The 16,978-nt window shown below is 41.3% G+C and overlaps 1 protein-coding gene across 1 annotated transcript in view; it reads left to right on the top strand.

Annotated features, from left to right (window-relative positions):
* The window catches only part of LOC148542395 (uncharacterized), a 129,926-nt gene that overhangs the window by 18,149 nt on the left and 94,799 nt on the right, over positions 1-16,978 (top strand). Inside the window, exon 2 of the mRNA XM_088468964.1 lies at positions 4,268-4,308. Coding sequence (XP_088325090.1) covers positions 4,299-4,308 — 10 coding nt within the window. The 5' untranslated portion in view covers positions 4,268-4,298. The remainder of the gene's footprint in view (positions 1-4,267; positions 4,309-16,978) is intronic.

Genomic DNA, 16,978 nt, shown 5'->3' with positions numbered 1-16,978 from the left:
TCATACCTTAGTGGTGTACTCGCCCCATTTTCGAGAGAGCAGCAGGTGGATTGATTTCACAGAGGCGCCAGGGTTTCTTTTGTAAGGATTTCTTTTACAGTCAAAAAAAAACATGGGAGATGGCTGTAACATGTAGGAGCTTACATTGATTCATTTTATCTGTTTAATATATACACGATGAACCTCAGCAAATGCCAAAATGTGCACTTTGAATGCAGTAGTTTTTGCTGTTCAAATTAAAATGACAGTTTAATATTTATTTTATTTAAACATTTTATGTAAAATATTTACTATTTCTAATTAGAGATGTGCACCAACCACCGTGTTTTGGTTTTGGATCTGTATCTCCTTGTGTTTTAGATCTGGATTTGGTTTTGCCAAAACCGCCCCTTGCGTGTTTTGGTTTTTGGTTCTGTATAAATCACAATTTTTTTTTCTTACAGTATTATTAACCTCAACAACATTAATTTCCACTCGTTTCCAGAACATTTTGACAACCTCACAATATTGTTTTCATCCGGTTTAGGCTTAAAATTTGCACCAAGCTAGCTGGCTGACTAAGGTAAGCAGCAGCAGTGGGCGGCACAAACATGTGGAAGTTCAACTTCCAACATGGCACATCAGGAAACATTTTTTTTTAATTCAAGAGGCCTGAGGGAGTTGGAGTATGTATGTAGTTGAAGGCAGGGACAGGAAGAGTTGATTGTTAGTAAATTTCATTTCATTTTTGGATTTTTGAAGCAAATTTATGAGGGAGGAGGGGAGGCATTTACAAAAAAATATTTTTCTCATTCACGTCAGTCCTTGCACAGAGGAATCCTTGATTGCTATGCCTGCTGCTGCTGGGAGTGGATTTTCATCCAAGAAAGGGACCAGGAAGACTACTATTAGTGCTTTCAAAAACAATTGACTGTTAAACAATCCTTTGCAAAGATTCCACTTCACTAGAAAAGCATTTCCCAACCTGTACAGGGACATAAAAAAAAACTTAATTAGTGGCCTCCAAAATGTCGTTGTACCCACTGTCCACTTAACCACAGATATGTGGACAAGCCGAACAAAGCAAATGCAAGATTTAAGGTTTAAGTCTTATGTTGTGTCTTTCTTGAGAATCCTTGAGCTCTATGCCTGCTGCTGCTGGGAGTCGATTTTCATCCCAGAAGGGATGAAAGCATTGTGTCTTTCTTTGACACAGATCTGAAGAGATGCAAAGAGCTTTTGGTAAGCAAATTGTCAGCTCAAGTGGCACATGATGCAGCGGTGGCTTCTTCAGTTTCTCAAACAAGTGCATCTGCCGAGAAATAACTAAACTTTCCCAAAAAAACACACTGGTGATGCAAATGAGTCAACACAACCAAGTTTTTTTGTCTTGTGCTCAGGCATGACAATGGGCTTTTCCTTATCATGGGCAACAACTGTTTCATCCGCTGGTGCCTAATTTATGCAAACAACATCTTCAACATCCTCATTAGCATCAGCTACACAAATATCCTGCTCATCCTGGTGCACTTCCACAGAAGCATCCTCGATTTCTATGTCAGCATGTTCACTTGTGCTTACATCATAAGAGGCAGAACCACCAGTCATAAATAAAGGCCAAGGCCTTAGCCTTTCTTTGCTACTTCATGTGGTGAAACTGGCATATTGCCAATTTTATGTCTTTCTGCAGCTAACTTTCCCTTTGATTTCTTCTTTACCACTGTAAAAGATTGGTTCTTGATTTTAGATGCCCTGACTTAAGCCCTGTATGCCCTTGGGTATCGGCTTTAGTAGATGATGTAGATGGACTAGTATCATCATGACTGGTGGCACTGGCAGCAGCTCCAGCACTAGTATGTGGTTTCTGCTCCTCTCAAGTCTCAACTGATCGTTCTCCATATCAACAAAAACAAATGAAGTGGGGTACAGCACACACATCAGTTTGTGCCAATTTTAAATATTACACAGCGTTATCAATGACCTACAGTGTCACAAGATTTTTTGTGAATAAGAAAAGAATAACACACTGCACTGTCACTTAGGGTCACAAGATTATTTATGAATAAGAATAACATTCTGTGCTACCACTTACAGTGATGTCATTATGTTTTATATATAACACATGTTATTTAGCACTTTGTTGTGGTCTTGTAGTAGGCATCTAGAGTAATCATTTATTCACAATTGAGGAATGAAGTGAAAAGTTGAATATTAGACTGCGCTACCACTTAGTGTCACAAGATTAATTATTTATGAATAAGAATAACACACTGCGCTGCCACTAACAGTGTCACAAGATTATTTATCAATAAGAATAACACACTGTGCTGCCACGTAGTGTCACAATAGTTTTAACAAATACACTGTGTTTCCACTAACCGTGTCACAATATTTTTTACGAATACACTGCGTTTTCTACTTAGTTTTACAATATTTTTTATGGATACACTGCATTTCCAGTAACAGTGTCACAATATTTTTTACGAATACACTGCGTTTTCCACTTAGTGTCACAATGTTTTTTATGAATACACTGTGTTGTGTTTTCCACTTACAGTATCACAATATATATTTATACACTGCACTACCAGTTACAGTGTCACAAACTACGTGTATGAATATTACACTGCGGTCTGACCAGCAGCGTCACAGTAAAAACAAATAATAATAATAATATAGTACACTGGGGTACAGCACAAAAAAATATATATTATTTTTTTATTAATTATATTATTAGCTTTTATTTTTTTATACACTGGGCACCCTTGGATGGACAAGTGCACCCATGGTTAGACACAGCAGCCCCTGGATGGACACAACAGTCCCTGCCCTGGATGGACACAACAGCCGCTGCCCTGGACAGATACAGCAGCTCTTGGATGGACACAGCACATCCAATTACTACACTCACCACAGCCAGAATGAAAATGGCACCGATCGCGGGGACCTTTATATAATCCAAAACCCACAAGAATCCGACAGTGGGAGAATGACGTTTTGCCTCGTTTAGATATCCGAGTCACGTGGGAAACCCCGAGCCTAGCTCGGTTCTGCCTCGGATCTGGAAGTTCGGGTGGGTCCGGTTTTCTGAGAACCGGGCCCACTCATCTCTAATTTTAACTTACTAGCGAACTTCCAACTACAAATTTCATACCAGAAAATTGAATTAAATCTATTTAAGATAATTTGTATCATGAGCCTGGCATTCAACTGGTATAGTTTGATAAATTTCGAACTGGCTAGAATTTTTTGAGCATCTCCAGTGAGTCCAAACAACCTGATCACAGGGGCCTCATTGAACCTGGTCAAGTAATGACCACACACTCGATCCCAATGCAATCATCAGGCATTTTTTCTGCCTGTTTGAGCAAATCTTGGGTCCACACATTCATCCTGTGCCACATTGCCATGGGCTAGGTTTATTTATTTTTTTGGCTTAGACATTTTTATCAATGCTGTCAATCCATGTATTTGTAAGGGGAGGCAAGGGGTGTCCTGATATGTGCCTAAAAAAGATATGGAAATAATGTCCATATCATCCCATACACAGACTGATGAAAATAACACTATAAAATATAAACAGTCACTTTTAGCATACTTAGATCTTTCATCATGGTAAAAATCTCAAATTTATACTACAAGAAAATATGCATGTGCTTTACCTACCCCTGTGTGGGTAGAAAATAAGCTGAAATTAATGGGGCCCATACATCTGCAATGGATTGCCGCAATCCCCCGTTCTGCCACCATCAGGGCCGGGGGTTCGGGGATATCACCGCTATCCCGACCTGAAAATGGTCAGAATCTGTGAGTTGGGAATTTTTAACATGTTGAATTTTGCCAATCATCGATGCCGGCGAATCGGATCTGCGTCAGCAGAATGGAGAATCGTGGTTCAAGTGTATGGGTCCCTTTAGGGATATTTATCCCTAATAAGATAAAGCAATCTTACACACCTGTGGGTGAGGGATCAATGCTAGGATGTAGCATGCACAATATTGTTACTTTGACCTGTGACTCTGAAATCACATTAAACACAATTTAATATATTTTGATATGAAAGGGCCCATTTATATGCTATCTATAGTTGTGATGGAACCAAAACAAATGTCCATTTATTAAATTAGACTGTTACATTTATGCAATATAAACACTTTCTTCTCATGTTATTAGTAAATGTATTCCTGTGTTTATATACTGAAGATTAGTAATATGTTTATGATAAACACTTGCGTCCCAAGAGTGATGTATACCGAATTACTAATGTCTTTGCTTATGTGTCTTTCAGTGATTTACGAGAGAACTGAAACGGATTCCCAATGGCAGAAGGTGAGAGATGTCTTTGATTATAATAAATTGTCTATAAAGCGATGGGGTGAATTGTAAGCAGCATGTAACAGTGAGTATGGGGAGTATCCCTGGGGAGTATTATATTTTTGATTTTTACAATGTAAACCCTTCAACTTGCTGCCATGTTAAGCTATGGGTCCACTAAACGGGTTCCAGTCAATAGAGCTACACTAAAAACATCAACAATGTCTAGATAGACTCCAAATGGTAGACAGTCAATAGGTAGACAGGTACAAAAGGACAACACACAAAAAGTCGACATGGATGAAGATAGACATGTACAAAAGGTTGACAGGATCAACAGGTCAACATTGAAATGGTCGACACAAAAATGATATATTGGGGCACAGCTGTGTGGTATATTATATATTTTGGGCACTGATGTGTGGCATATTACTGTCCAAGGTTTGGTTAAAATGTTGTTCCAAAGGTTTGGTTAAAAGTGTGCGAGTGGGGTTTTATGTAGATGGATGGGGAGAGCAGGGGTGGTAGGGTGAATCTTCCTATGGCACCTAGAAACCTTGCACCAACCCTGCAGGGAGACTACCTGAACTCAGATAGTGACACATATTTATCAGTTTCATTGCACTAGCCTGTTAAGTCCTGCTGTCCTTCACACCTTTCACATATGTTTTGTATGTCACAAAACTGGGAGTTTATTCTATAGGTCAATCATGTGTACAGACTTTCATGAGTACCAAGAGCTGGTGGAGGGGAGTCAGGGTGTTTGGGGGAATTAATTGCTGTTTGGAGAAAAGGGAGGGAAGAAGTGAGGGGGTGGGGGTGCTGTTTTGGAGAGAACAATTTATTACTCTAAAATCTCACAATTCTTTTCCCCTAATGTAGTGCTCTAACCAAGTTCTAATGACAGTACAAGAAAAGATGACCAGTGGCATGGCTTGTTAAATTTATCCCACTACGTACAGTATTCTATTTCACCGGGATGCTTTCCAGTGGCAGATTTTGCCTAGGGGCTGCGAGGCTGCAGCCCCTCCCCCAGTAAAATCCACCACCTCAGTGTAGTCAGTGGCTACTCTGTGACTGGCAGTGGCTTCCCATTGGAAGTGCTACCTGCCACTCACAAACAACAAGCAGTCTCAGGGGGAGGTGTCTCCTCCCCCTTGGACTGTCAGTCCCGGGCTGCTATTAGCAGATAGCAGCTTCCAGGAGGAACCCACCTCTCTGCCATTCTGCCAGCCCTAACTAGCTCCTAGGGGCTGTAGATGATACAGTCCTTTGGACACCAGTGATATTGTGCACATGCGCCGGTATCGGCACCTGTCAGATCAATTGCACAGGCGCCGGGACCCAAACAGGACAAGAGCCAGTGAGTTAGTGTTTTTTTTCTTCTGCACCCTCTTGTTTTTGGCAGCAGCAGCCCCCCCATCTAAGAGGGTAGGAGCCACCGCTGATGCTTTCTGTATAGTATACAGTCATTAGGATGCTTGCTGTATTGTACAGTATATTAGTCACTAGAATGGTCCTAGTATTGTATATTGGTCACTAGAAAGCTTAATGTATTGTATAGAAAACACTGTAATGCTCTTTTGAATATGTAGTTTTTGCTTTGTCAGATGGGGCTGGTAGGTATTCATCTGTTTGTAGCCTCATTAAAATGTGGCTAAAGATGTGTGTATAGCTTTAGGTGACACACCCTACCATCGGAATTGCTGTCAGGCAACCCAGTGGCCACATGTTAATACATATACATGGATGTATATACACATATGTGTATTATGTGGTGTGTATATATATATATATATAGTAAATATAGGACATGTATGTATATGTTAAGATGTTATAGGTATTTATGTATGGTGTATGAACTCTGTACAGGGCAGGCAGAAGTCATATAGAACTTATTTATACACACACAGGGTAGAGGCTCAGGCTATTATTATTATAAGAAACTACAGGGTCTCGAGGGAGTAGAGAAAGTGCTGGAAGAGGCACGAGAGGCTCCAGGAGCTCGTGCCTTAGGCGTGAATAGGAGGGTCACGCGGCTGGGGATGGGTTAGTATAAATAGCGGCTAGCAGCCGTTGGAGTCCAGTCTGCTGTTCCCCCATCCAGAGCCAGGTCACCTGACTTACCGGCTGCGCTACACCAGTGCTATAATAGGTGGCAGCCAGGAGTCAGTGGTGATTATGGCCAGGGTTGGGCATAGCCGGAGCCTCCAGTGAGTGGCACTGCTGCTGAGTAGTGCGAAGGCTTCCGGCATCGGCAGTGAGTGGGCAGGTGGCTTTCCAGCAGCGGCAGAGACGGGCAGGAGATCCGTGGATGTGTCCCGGGCGCGCGGCTGTAAGCAGGGAGCCACGTCATTGTTGGAGGCGGAGCCACTGACGTCAACTTCTGGGTGGAAGATTGAGTGGGCAAGTGCAGCAAGGCATATTGACTGTGACTGGGTACCACTACAATGCAATCCATTCACACTGATGCACCATTACCAGTAATGCAACTACTATAGGATCAGTGGGGATAACTACAAGTAGACTGTAACAAAAACAGCGAGGAGCGTAGTTAATATATGTAAATTATAAGGCTCAGACTTTATCCTATCAGCCTGTCAGCCCCTGAGTGATAAAGAGCGTACACACTCGACAATATGCTCCCTGAGCAATATCGTCTAGTGTGTCCCCGGCAGGGTGTGCTCAATGTTGTTCATGACACTGAGCACACCCGCTGAACAATATCATTAACGATATCGTTCAGCGCCGGGCTCTCTCACCCATTCCCCAACATGCAGCAACCTGACAATATCGTCAGGTTGGCCTACATGTTTACCCGATGAACGATAATGACGAACGACCCTCGGGAACGTGCATCGTCGTTATCGTTCATCGTTTTGGTGTTAAAAATGGACGATAAAGTGGACGACTGAACGATAACTATATCGTTATCGTTCAGTCGTCCACTTTAATCGTCCAGTGTGCACCTTTTAGTGTACCACTGTGGTACAGAGTGTTATAAGGCAGAAGTGCAGCACCAAGCATAACATTGTTGACCCGGGGAAAAAGACTTGGATTTGCTCCCCAGGGCTACAATTACAGTCTCATAGCTATACTGGGTAAATATAGTTTACCAGTCAGCTGTCAAGACAATTTACACTGTAACATTGTAACTGCAGAATAGTACAGATATTTTTATACTGCCTGAAGGACTACTGTGTATATAAAATAGGAGCAGAATTGAGCTCAGGGCACTTCAAGTTCAGGACACATAAACCTCTACACTGACTTTTGCCCTCTCTTATCTTTTTCACATGTCAATGTATAGGTAAAGCTCATAGTGAGACCCTATATCTAATACATCTGGAAATTGTATTACTATTGTATAAAGCCATTAGCTTTACAGGAATAGAGATTGGGTATACAGACTTGTACTGCCAATTCCAGTAAAGACTTGTTAACATTGATTGGCAGTTAATTTCCAAATCGGGACTAATATAAGAACATAAGCTTCATTGGAGTCATATGGACAATACCCCAACCTTTGGAGGCACTGCAAATTAATCCAATGTCATCGCACCCACGGGACTCATATAGTGTATTTGTATTAGATCCATAGCATTCAGGTCTCTCGTGTATTTAATACAATATAAAAAGGTGTACATATCTGAATATATGTATTTTGTCTATTTGCATTGTTATATTTAAATGTATGAAAGAACATATACATGTTTTCTCAGAACCTGTGTTATTAAGTGTGACCATCTATATAAAGTGAATTTGCACAAATTATAAATCTATCTCTGTCATTGAAAACTTACCTGAAGGAGAGTTGGAAGACATCCGGAGGTATCACATCTTAAGGAGGAAACAGGTGGTTTTACTGATATATTGTAAATTAATAAACACTGTTTGTATAATATTAAAATCACACTCTTACAATAGCAGGTTGAGTTACCCTATATTAAATAGGCTTTCCCAGGTGAGCCTAGTGACCTCTATAATAATAATCCTGGGTGGAGGCACTTTTAATCACCTTTAATTGGGAAGAGTAACATTTTGGAGGCACTGCGCTGAGATCTACAGTACAGGAAACACTCAGAGAAATTAATTATAATGGACTATTTTAGTGGAACAGATTCAAGGGCCTGGTGCTGTAGAAAAGGAGTAAACCCCAAACGATGTTTTGGAGTAGGGGAAATTTCTCAGAATTTCCGGATGATTATATTACCAAACAAGTAAGATCGTTATATGGTGTTATACAGCCACATATCGTAGATAAATGGAGGGGAGATGTGGGATTGGTGTGCGCCATACTGATAGAGAACGAGAGGGATTTAGATCCAAACTTAATCCCAATGATGATAGTGGCTGACAGTACTTCAGGAAGGAGATGGAATATTATGTAGCCTAACAATGGAAAGGATGAGGAGGCTGAATCATCTCCCTTTGGTTATAATTTCCAATTCTCATGGAGACAGTGCTGACCAGGGGAAAGATGGAGAAGGGGATAGTAACATAAATAATGAGAAGTTAGGAAGTCAATTTGAGACCATAGTAGATAGGGTTGTAACCCAGCTAGAAAGGTGGCACTATGAAGGCAGCTATCATAGATTAAGAATATTTTCAGGTATCCAACCCGTCCCAGTAGGGGAGAAAACTTTTGAGGCCTGGAAAGAGGTGGCTATACAACAAACAGAAGAGTGGAAATGTTCTGACAACATAAAAAAACAAAGGGCGGTGGGGAGTCTTAGGGGACCAGCAATGAGAGTCATTCAGGCCACCAGGCGTAGTAATCCAGACACTACTATTGAGACCTATTTTGAGGCATTGGACTATGTGTATGGAACCGTGGAGGATGTAGGAGATCTGATTTCTAGATTGCACCATACCTTTCAGGAGCCTGGGGAGAAATTAAGAGGTATTAAAAAAAAAAATATTGATGAAAGCAGAATGAAACAACTATTGAGAAGAGCTTTGACCACCTATCCAGTGGCACAAAAAATTAGGTGCTCAGAAGTGAAGAAACCTCCACCTTCCTTTAATGACCTTATGAAGGAAATAAAACAGGATGAAACGCTTAAAGATATGCAGGAATGCACGGTTAAAAAAGTAAAAGTAGTAGTGCCAACCATTGAGCAACAGTCATTTGAAAAAAGAATAATTAAGCTGATGGAGGAACAGAATAAAAAAATCGATCAATTCACAAACTTCAGCACCCTCGCCAAGAGGAGTATCTTCATTAATGCCTAGTAGAGGTATGGGTAGAGGAATTAGACCTGTGACAAGAGGTTGTTTTAGGTGTGGACAGATGGGGCATCGAGCCTACCAATGTAGTCAGAACCCTGGAACTGGCATTGATACCCGTGGTAATAGTGACCGTTGTAGGGAGAGAACAGGGCCGGGAAATGGTCGGGGGAGGTCTGTGACCCCTCACTGGCCCCTTAGAAATTAGCTTGAGTGCCATGGGGAGTACATGGTGGAGTGGGATCTTACCTGATGGTCTTATGGGACCCTCCCCCATGATGTCAGCCAAAATAAATGGATGTCCATGTGAAATCCTATTGGATAGTGGCTCACAGGTCTCTATCATTTTTGAGTCATGGTACAATGAAAATTTGTCTGAAATTCAAATACAGCCATTAAACAGATTAGTCATTTGGGGACTAAGTGCGGAGAAGCATCCATACTTGAGATACGTACAAGTGACCCTGGAAATCACTGATCCAGCAGACGGGGAGATGTATATACCATTTATTGCATTAATTTGCCCTGAAATTCCCTAAAGGAGAGATAATTTACCCATATTTGTAGGTACTAATACCAAATTATATATTTGCCTATCAGAATGGTGCAAGAAGGAGGATGGACAGTATAGGTCTAATGTGTTGACTTTACAAGTAGGAGGGATTGAGTCAGTTTTAAAGAAAGGAGAAGAGTTTAGCAAATTTACTTACTGTTTTTAAGAGAGTGATATTCCTATCATTAAACAAGAGGAATTAATACATGAAATACAAAAAAGGGCCCAGGTTTTTTCAGTGGGAGAGTGGGGTTTGGGTAGAGCAAATGGGGTCGAGCATAGTATCCGATTAGATTAACCGATGAAACCCCATTCAGAAAGCGTTCTCGCAGGATAGCGCCTGCTGATTTTGATGATGTCCGGCTCCATTTTAGAAAACCAGGTAATCATTGAGTCCCATAGTCCCTACGCATCACCTATAGTGGTAGCCAGAAAAAAGAGTGGGGAAATAAGGATGTGTGTAGATTATCAGACATTAAATCAGTGTACTACACCTGATCAATATACAGAACAGTACCCAAGATAGACGAGGCCCTAGATTGCTTCCAAGGAAGTAACTGGCTTTCCATCTTAAATTTAAGAAGCAGGTTTTACCAGTTTCCCATGAGTCCCAATGATAGGGAGAAGACAACTTTTATATGTCCCTTGTTTTTTTTTTACATTTCTAATGATTCCACAGGGTATAAAGGTGGCCCCTGCAACATTTCAAAGGACCATGGACTGGATAGTAGGAGACATGAATTACAGAGAAGTCATTGTTTACCTTGATGACATCATAGTCTTTGACTTTTATTAAAGGTCTTAGATCGACTGGAAGAAGGAGGATTAAAATTATCAGTGGACAAATGCAGACTCCGCCAATCGTCTGTGAAATACCTGGGTCACATTGTTAGTAGAAAGGGTATAGCCACTGATCCTGCCAAGATGGAGGTGGTGAGTAATTGGCCCTGTCCTAAAAAACTCAAGGATTTACGTTAATTTCTCGGGTTTTGTGGGTATTATCACCACTTTGTTCCCCAATACTCAAAAATTGCCAAACCATTGACAGATTTGACAAAGGGATATCCTTCCGTAAAGAGTAGCAAAGGGAATGATCAAAAGAAGGATACTAACCATAATCTGTACTATAAAATCAATGAACCCTTTGGGAATAGATGGACTCCTGAATGTGGAAAAGCATTTGATGAATTGAAAAACTGTTTAACAAATGTGCCTGTACTAGCATACGCTGACCCCACTTTGCCGTAGACCCTGCATACAGATGCATCTCAGGAAGGTATAGGGGAGTGTTGTACCAACTGCAGCAAGGAGATTTAAGACCTATATCTTTTGTTAATAGAGGATTATCTAAAAGTGAGAGAAGGTACCCTACCCATAAACTTGAATTTCTGGTTTTAAAATGGTGCGTAGTCGAAAAGTTTCATGACTACTTGTATGGGGTATCATTCGAGGTGTACACGGATAACAATCCATTAACTTATGTACAGACCACAGCTAAGTTGGATGCCACAGATGGATGTCAGCCTTCACCCTATATGACTTCATCTTGAAATACAGACCTGGAGTAAATAACACAGATGCTGACACTCTCTCTAGAATACCCAATCAGTGAGCTGATGAGGGAAAAGACGAGTGGGTGGAAGTGCCTATTGGAGATGTCAAAGGGAGGTGTTGTCCAGTAAAAATTAGACAAGAGAATGGACATGAGCTAATTAGTAGGTTGGGGTCATCTCACCAAGCCCTACCCTTGTCATATTGCTGGCTTAGTGTAATGGAACTGGAGGGAATGCCTCCATTAATCACCAGCAATTACGCTATGAACAAATACAAGATCCAGATATAGGGTATATTTATTCCCTAATGACTACAATGGCAGCCACTCCAACCCCAGGTCCAAAGTCAAAAAATATTAAAATATTAGTGAAACAAAAGAAATGTATACATTAAAAATGGAATTTTATACTGTAATACCATAAGAGCATATGGGAAAGGAAAATCCCAGATAGTTTTGCCCCAGAAATTTCGGATATTGGTGATGCAGACATTACACGACAACCATGGGCATCTGGGATTTGAGAAGACCTTGGGCTTAATATCTGAGATTCTATTGGCCCAACATGAGGATTGAAATTGAGAAATATTGTCACTCATGTGGAAATTGCGTTGAACAGAAATCATTACCAGTTCGTGTAGCCCCATTGGTCACTATTTAAAGCGATGGTCCCATGGACCTACTGTAGTGTGTATAGATTACCTCACTCTGGAAGTGGAGCCAGGAAAGAAATGTAATGTACTAATAGTGACTGATCACTTCACTCGGTATGCACAGGCGTATGTCACCCCTAATCAGAAAGCTTCAACCGTGGCTAATACTTTGTGGGACAAATTTTTTATCCACTACGGCCTACCAAATAGACTGCATTCTGACCAATGATGGGATTTTGAAAGCAGATTAATTAAAGAACTTTTCACCATTTTTGGCATCACAAAATCTCACATGACCACTTACCACCCCAAGGGTGACCCTCAACAGAGCCGTTCAACCACACTTTGCTTAATATGTTGGCTACTCTAAACCCACTAGACAAATACAAATGGAAAAGGTACATAACTAAGTTTGTACATGCTTATAATTGTACAATAAACAAGGCAACAGGCGTGTCACCTTATTACCTAATGTTTGGGAGGAAAGCCAAACTCCCAATAGATATTTGTATGGGGATAACTCCAGGTAATAAAACACCTATATACCACACTAAATATATAGAAAATCTGAGGGAAAAGGTGAAGGATGCCTACGAACTAGCAGATAGGACGGCTAACAAACTGGGAAAGAAAAATAAAACATAGTTTGATCGGAAAGTACGAAATCAGGAACTGGTCCCACGGGATAGAGTACTTCTCCGGCAGCTAGGTGTTCCCAGGAAATTCAAGATTGCTAATAGTTGGAGGGAAGATCCCTTCGTGGTGGTGGAAAATTTCCGAAAAGTTCACAGATTTACCAGTCTATACAATTAAACCTGAAAATGGGTCAGACAATATACTTACCTACCACAGACGACATTTGCTTCCGATTGGAAGAGAGTTTCGATTGGACAGCCTTGATAGTCAAGATGTTTTTACTTCTCCTAGAAAGACATCACATGAAGAGGTACTGAAATTAAGCGCTATTGATTTAAATTCAGAAGATCAAGAGACTGAGAATAATGGACAAGGATATTTTCTATATGGAGAATTACCCCATGATAGCGTGCATCTCTGGAATTCTACCAGACAGCAATAAAGATTCTGGGGATAAGTTAGACATGAGTAGGGAATACTTACCTGAAATTCTACAGGAAGTGACTAGAGATCACAGGGATACTCTAGATTTCTGTAAACTTGCCTATGACATCTCTATTGAAAACACTGAGGAGAGTCTAGGAGTAAGGGATTTAACTAATAGTGATGTAGAAGTGGATGGCTTAGAAGAAAGAATAAGGTCTAAGAGACAGATAAAACCCCTGGGATGTTGACCTATGATAAATTGGTAGAACCTCGGAGAGTGGAAAGAATAATCCATCCCAGTATAGTTTATAGTTGGCCTTACTTTGGGTTTACAGAAATTGAGTGTTAGAGGTAGTTGTGAAGTTGTCAATATATATATATATATATATATATATATATATATATATACAGTCAGGTGCATAAATATTGGGACATTGACAGAATTTTCATATTTTGGCCTCTATTCACCACCACAATGACTTTCTTTGAAATGAAACAAACAAGATGTGCTTTAACTGCAGACTTTCAGATTTAATTTGAGGGTAATTACAGCCAAATCAGGTGAACGGTGTAGGAATTACAACGGTTTCTATATGTGCCTCCCACTTTTTAAGGGGCCAAAAGTAGTGGGACAAACTAAACAATCCTAAATCTAACTTTCACTTTTTAATACTTTGTTGCAAATCCTTTGCAGGCAATTACAGCCTGAAGTCTGGAACGCATAGACATCACCAGACGCTGGGTTTCATCCCTGGTGATGCTCTGCCAGGCCTCTACTGCAAGTGTCTTCAGTTCCTGCTTGTTCTTGGGGTATTTTCCCTTCAGTTTTGTCTTCATCAAGTGAAATGCATGCTTAATCGGATTCCGGCCATTGCTTAACATTCCACTTTTTAGCCTTAAAAAACTCTTTGGTTGCTTTTGCAGTATGCTTTGGGTCATTGTCTATCTGCACTGTGAAGCGCTGTCCAATGAGTTCTGAAGCATTTGACTGTAATAAACAATAATATTGCCCGAAACACTTCAGAATTAATTCTGCTGCTTTTGTCAGCAGTCACATCATCAATAAGTACAAGGGAACCAGTTCCATTGGCAGCCATACGTGCCCTCGCCATGACACTACCACCACCATGCTTCACTGATGAGGTGGTATGTTTTGGATAATGAGCAGTTCCTTTCCTTCTCCATACTCTTCTCTTCCCATCACTCTGGTACAAGTTGATCTTTGTCTCATCTGTCCATAGGATGTTGTTCCAGAACTGTAATGGCTTTTTTAGATGTTGTAGGGCAAACTCTAATCTGGTCTTCCTGTTTTTGAGGCTCACCAATGGTTTACATCTTGTGGTGAACCCTCTATATTCACTCTTGTGAAGTCTTCTCTTAATTGTTGACTTTGACACATATACACCTACCTCCTGGAGAGTGTTCTTGATTTGGCCAACTGTTGTGAAGGGGTTTTTCTTTACCAGGGAAATAATTCTTCTGTCATCCACCACAGTTATTTTCCGTGGTCTTCCGGGTCTTTTGGTGTTGCTGAGCTTTCCGGTGCGTTCTTTCTTTTTAAGAATGTTCCAAACAGTTGATTTGGCCACACCTAATGTTTTTGCTATCTCTCTGATGGGTTTGTTTTGATTTTTCAGCCTAATGATGTCTTGCTTCACTGATAGTGACAGCTCTTTGGATCTCATATTGAGAGTCGACAGCAACTGATTCCAAATGCAAATGTCACACCTAGAATCAACTCCAGACCTTTTACCTGCTTAATTGATAACGAAATAACGAGGGAATAGCCCACACCTGTCCATGAAATAGCTTTTGAGTTGATAGTCCCATTACTTTTGGCCCCTTAAAAAGTGGGAGGCACATATAGAAACCGTTATAATTCCTACACCGTTCACCTGATTTGGATGTAATTACCCTCAAATTAAATCTGAAAGTCTGCAGTTAAAGCACATCTTGTTTGTTTCATTTCAAAGCCGTTGTGGTGGTGAATAATATAGGCCAAAATCTGAAAATTCTATTATTGTTCCAATATTTATGCACCTGACTGTATATATATAGGCTGTTGTTATAGTAGTGATCAATCCACTGATGTTTACATAGATCACCAGGGGGAGATTGTAGCCTCATTAAAATGTGGCTAAAGAGAAAATAAATGAATACATATAAATATATATATATATATATACATACATATGTGTGTATAGCTTTAGGTGACACACCCTATCATTGGGATTGCTGTCAGGCAACCCATTGGACATATGTTAATACGGGAAGCAGTCAGGAAGCCGACAGTCGAAATACCGACCGCCAGCTTCCCGACTGTCAAATCCCGGCATGGTACTAATGACAGACGTCGAAATCCCGACGCTGTCATTATACCTATGCCGGGAGCTAGATACCTGGCATACCGCACTTATGGGTGGGGGGGTTAGGTACCCCTAAAGGAGGGTTAGGGGCGGAAGTAGTGTTAGTAAATACTTACCTTTTTAGCTGTCGGGATCTTCGCTGCTGCCTGTCTTCCGGCGTTGGGATTTGAACCGCCAGACATAGTAAATATTATAGAATATGTATGTATATGTAAAGATGTTATAGGTATTTATGTATGGTATATGAACTCTGTACAGGGCAGGCAGAAGTCATATAGAACTTATATATACACACAGGGTAGAGGCTCAGGCTATTATTACTGTAAGAAACTACAGGGTCTTGAGGGAGTAGAGAAAGTGCTGGAAGAGGCACGAGAGGCTCCAGGAGCTCATGCCTTAGGCGTGAATAGGAGGGTCGCACAGCTGGGAATGGGTTAGTATAAATAGCGGCTAGCAGCCGTTGGAGTCCAGTCTGCTGTTCCCCCATCCAGAGCCAGGTCATCTGACTTACCGGCTGCGCTGCACCAGAGCTATAATAGGCGGCAGCCGGGAGTCAGCGGTGATTGTGGACAGAGTTGAGCATAGACAGAGCCTCCAGTGAGCGGCACTGCTGCTGAGTAGTGCGGAGGCTTCCGGCATCGGCAGTGAGAGGGCAGATGGCTTTCCAGCAGTGGCAGAGATGGGCAGTAGGTCCGGCGGCTGTGTCCCGGGAGTGCGGCTGTAAGCAGGGAGCCATGTCATTGTTGGAGACGGGGCCGCTGACGACAACTTCCGGGGCGGACTGGTAAAGTCGCAGTAGTAGGGGGAGGGCAGGGAACACTCCTCCCATCCCCTGGCAGAAGAATCAGCTCTCCTGTGTGTTTAGCTGGTCAGTCATTACACAGAAGATTGAGTGGGCAAGAGCAGCAAGGCATATATCGACTGTGAGTCTGTACCACTACAATACAATCCACTCACACTGATGCACCATTACCAGTAATGAAACTGCTATAGGATCAGTGGGGATAACTACAAGTAGTCTGTACTAAGAACAGGGAGGAGCATAGTTAATATATGTATTTATAAGGCTCAGACTTTATCATATCAATCTGTCAGCCCCTGAGTGTAGCACTGGTACAGAGCCCCATAGAGCAAAAATTCCCCAGAGTGCTATAAGGCAGAAGTGCAGCACCAAGCATAACATGTTGACCCGGGGAAAAAGACTTGGATTTGCTCCCCAGGGCTACAATTACAGTCTCATAGCTATACTAGCTAAATATAGTTTACCAGT

The sequence above is a fragment of the Taudactylus pleione genome, unplaced genomic scaffold, assembly GCF_031769625.1.
Source record: "Taudactylus pleione unplaced genomic scaffold, aTauple2 ptg000012l, whole genome shotgun sequence".
Classification (NCBI taxonomy): domain Eukaryota; kingdom Metazoa; phylum Chordata; class Amphibia; order Anura; family Myobatrachidae; genus Taudactylus; species Taudactylus pleione.
This window is presented reverse-complemented; position numbering and strand designations above follow the sequence as displayed.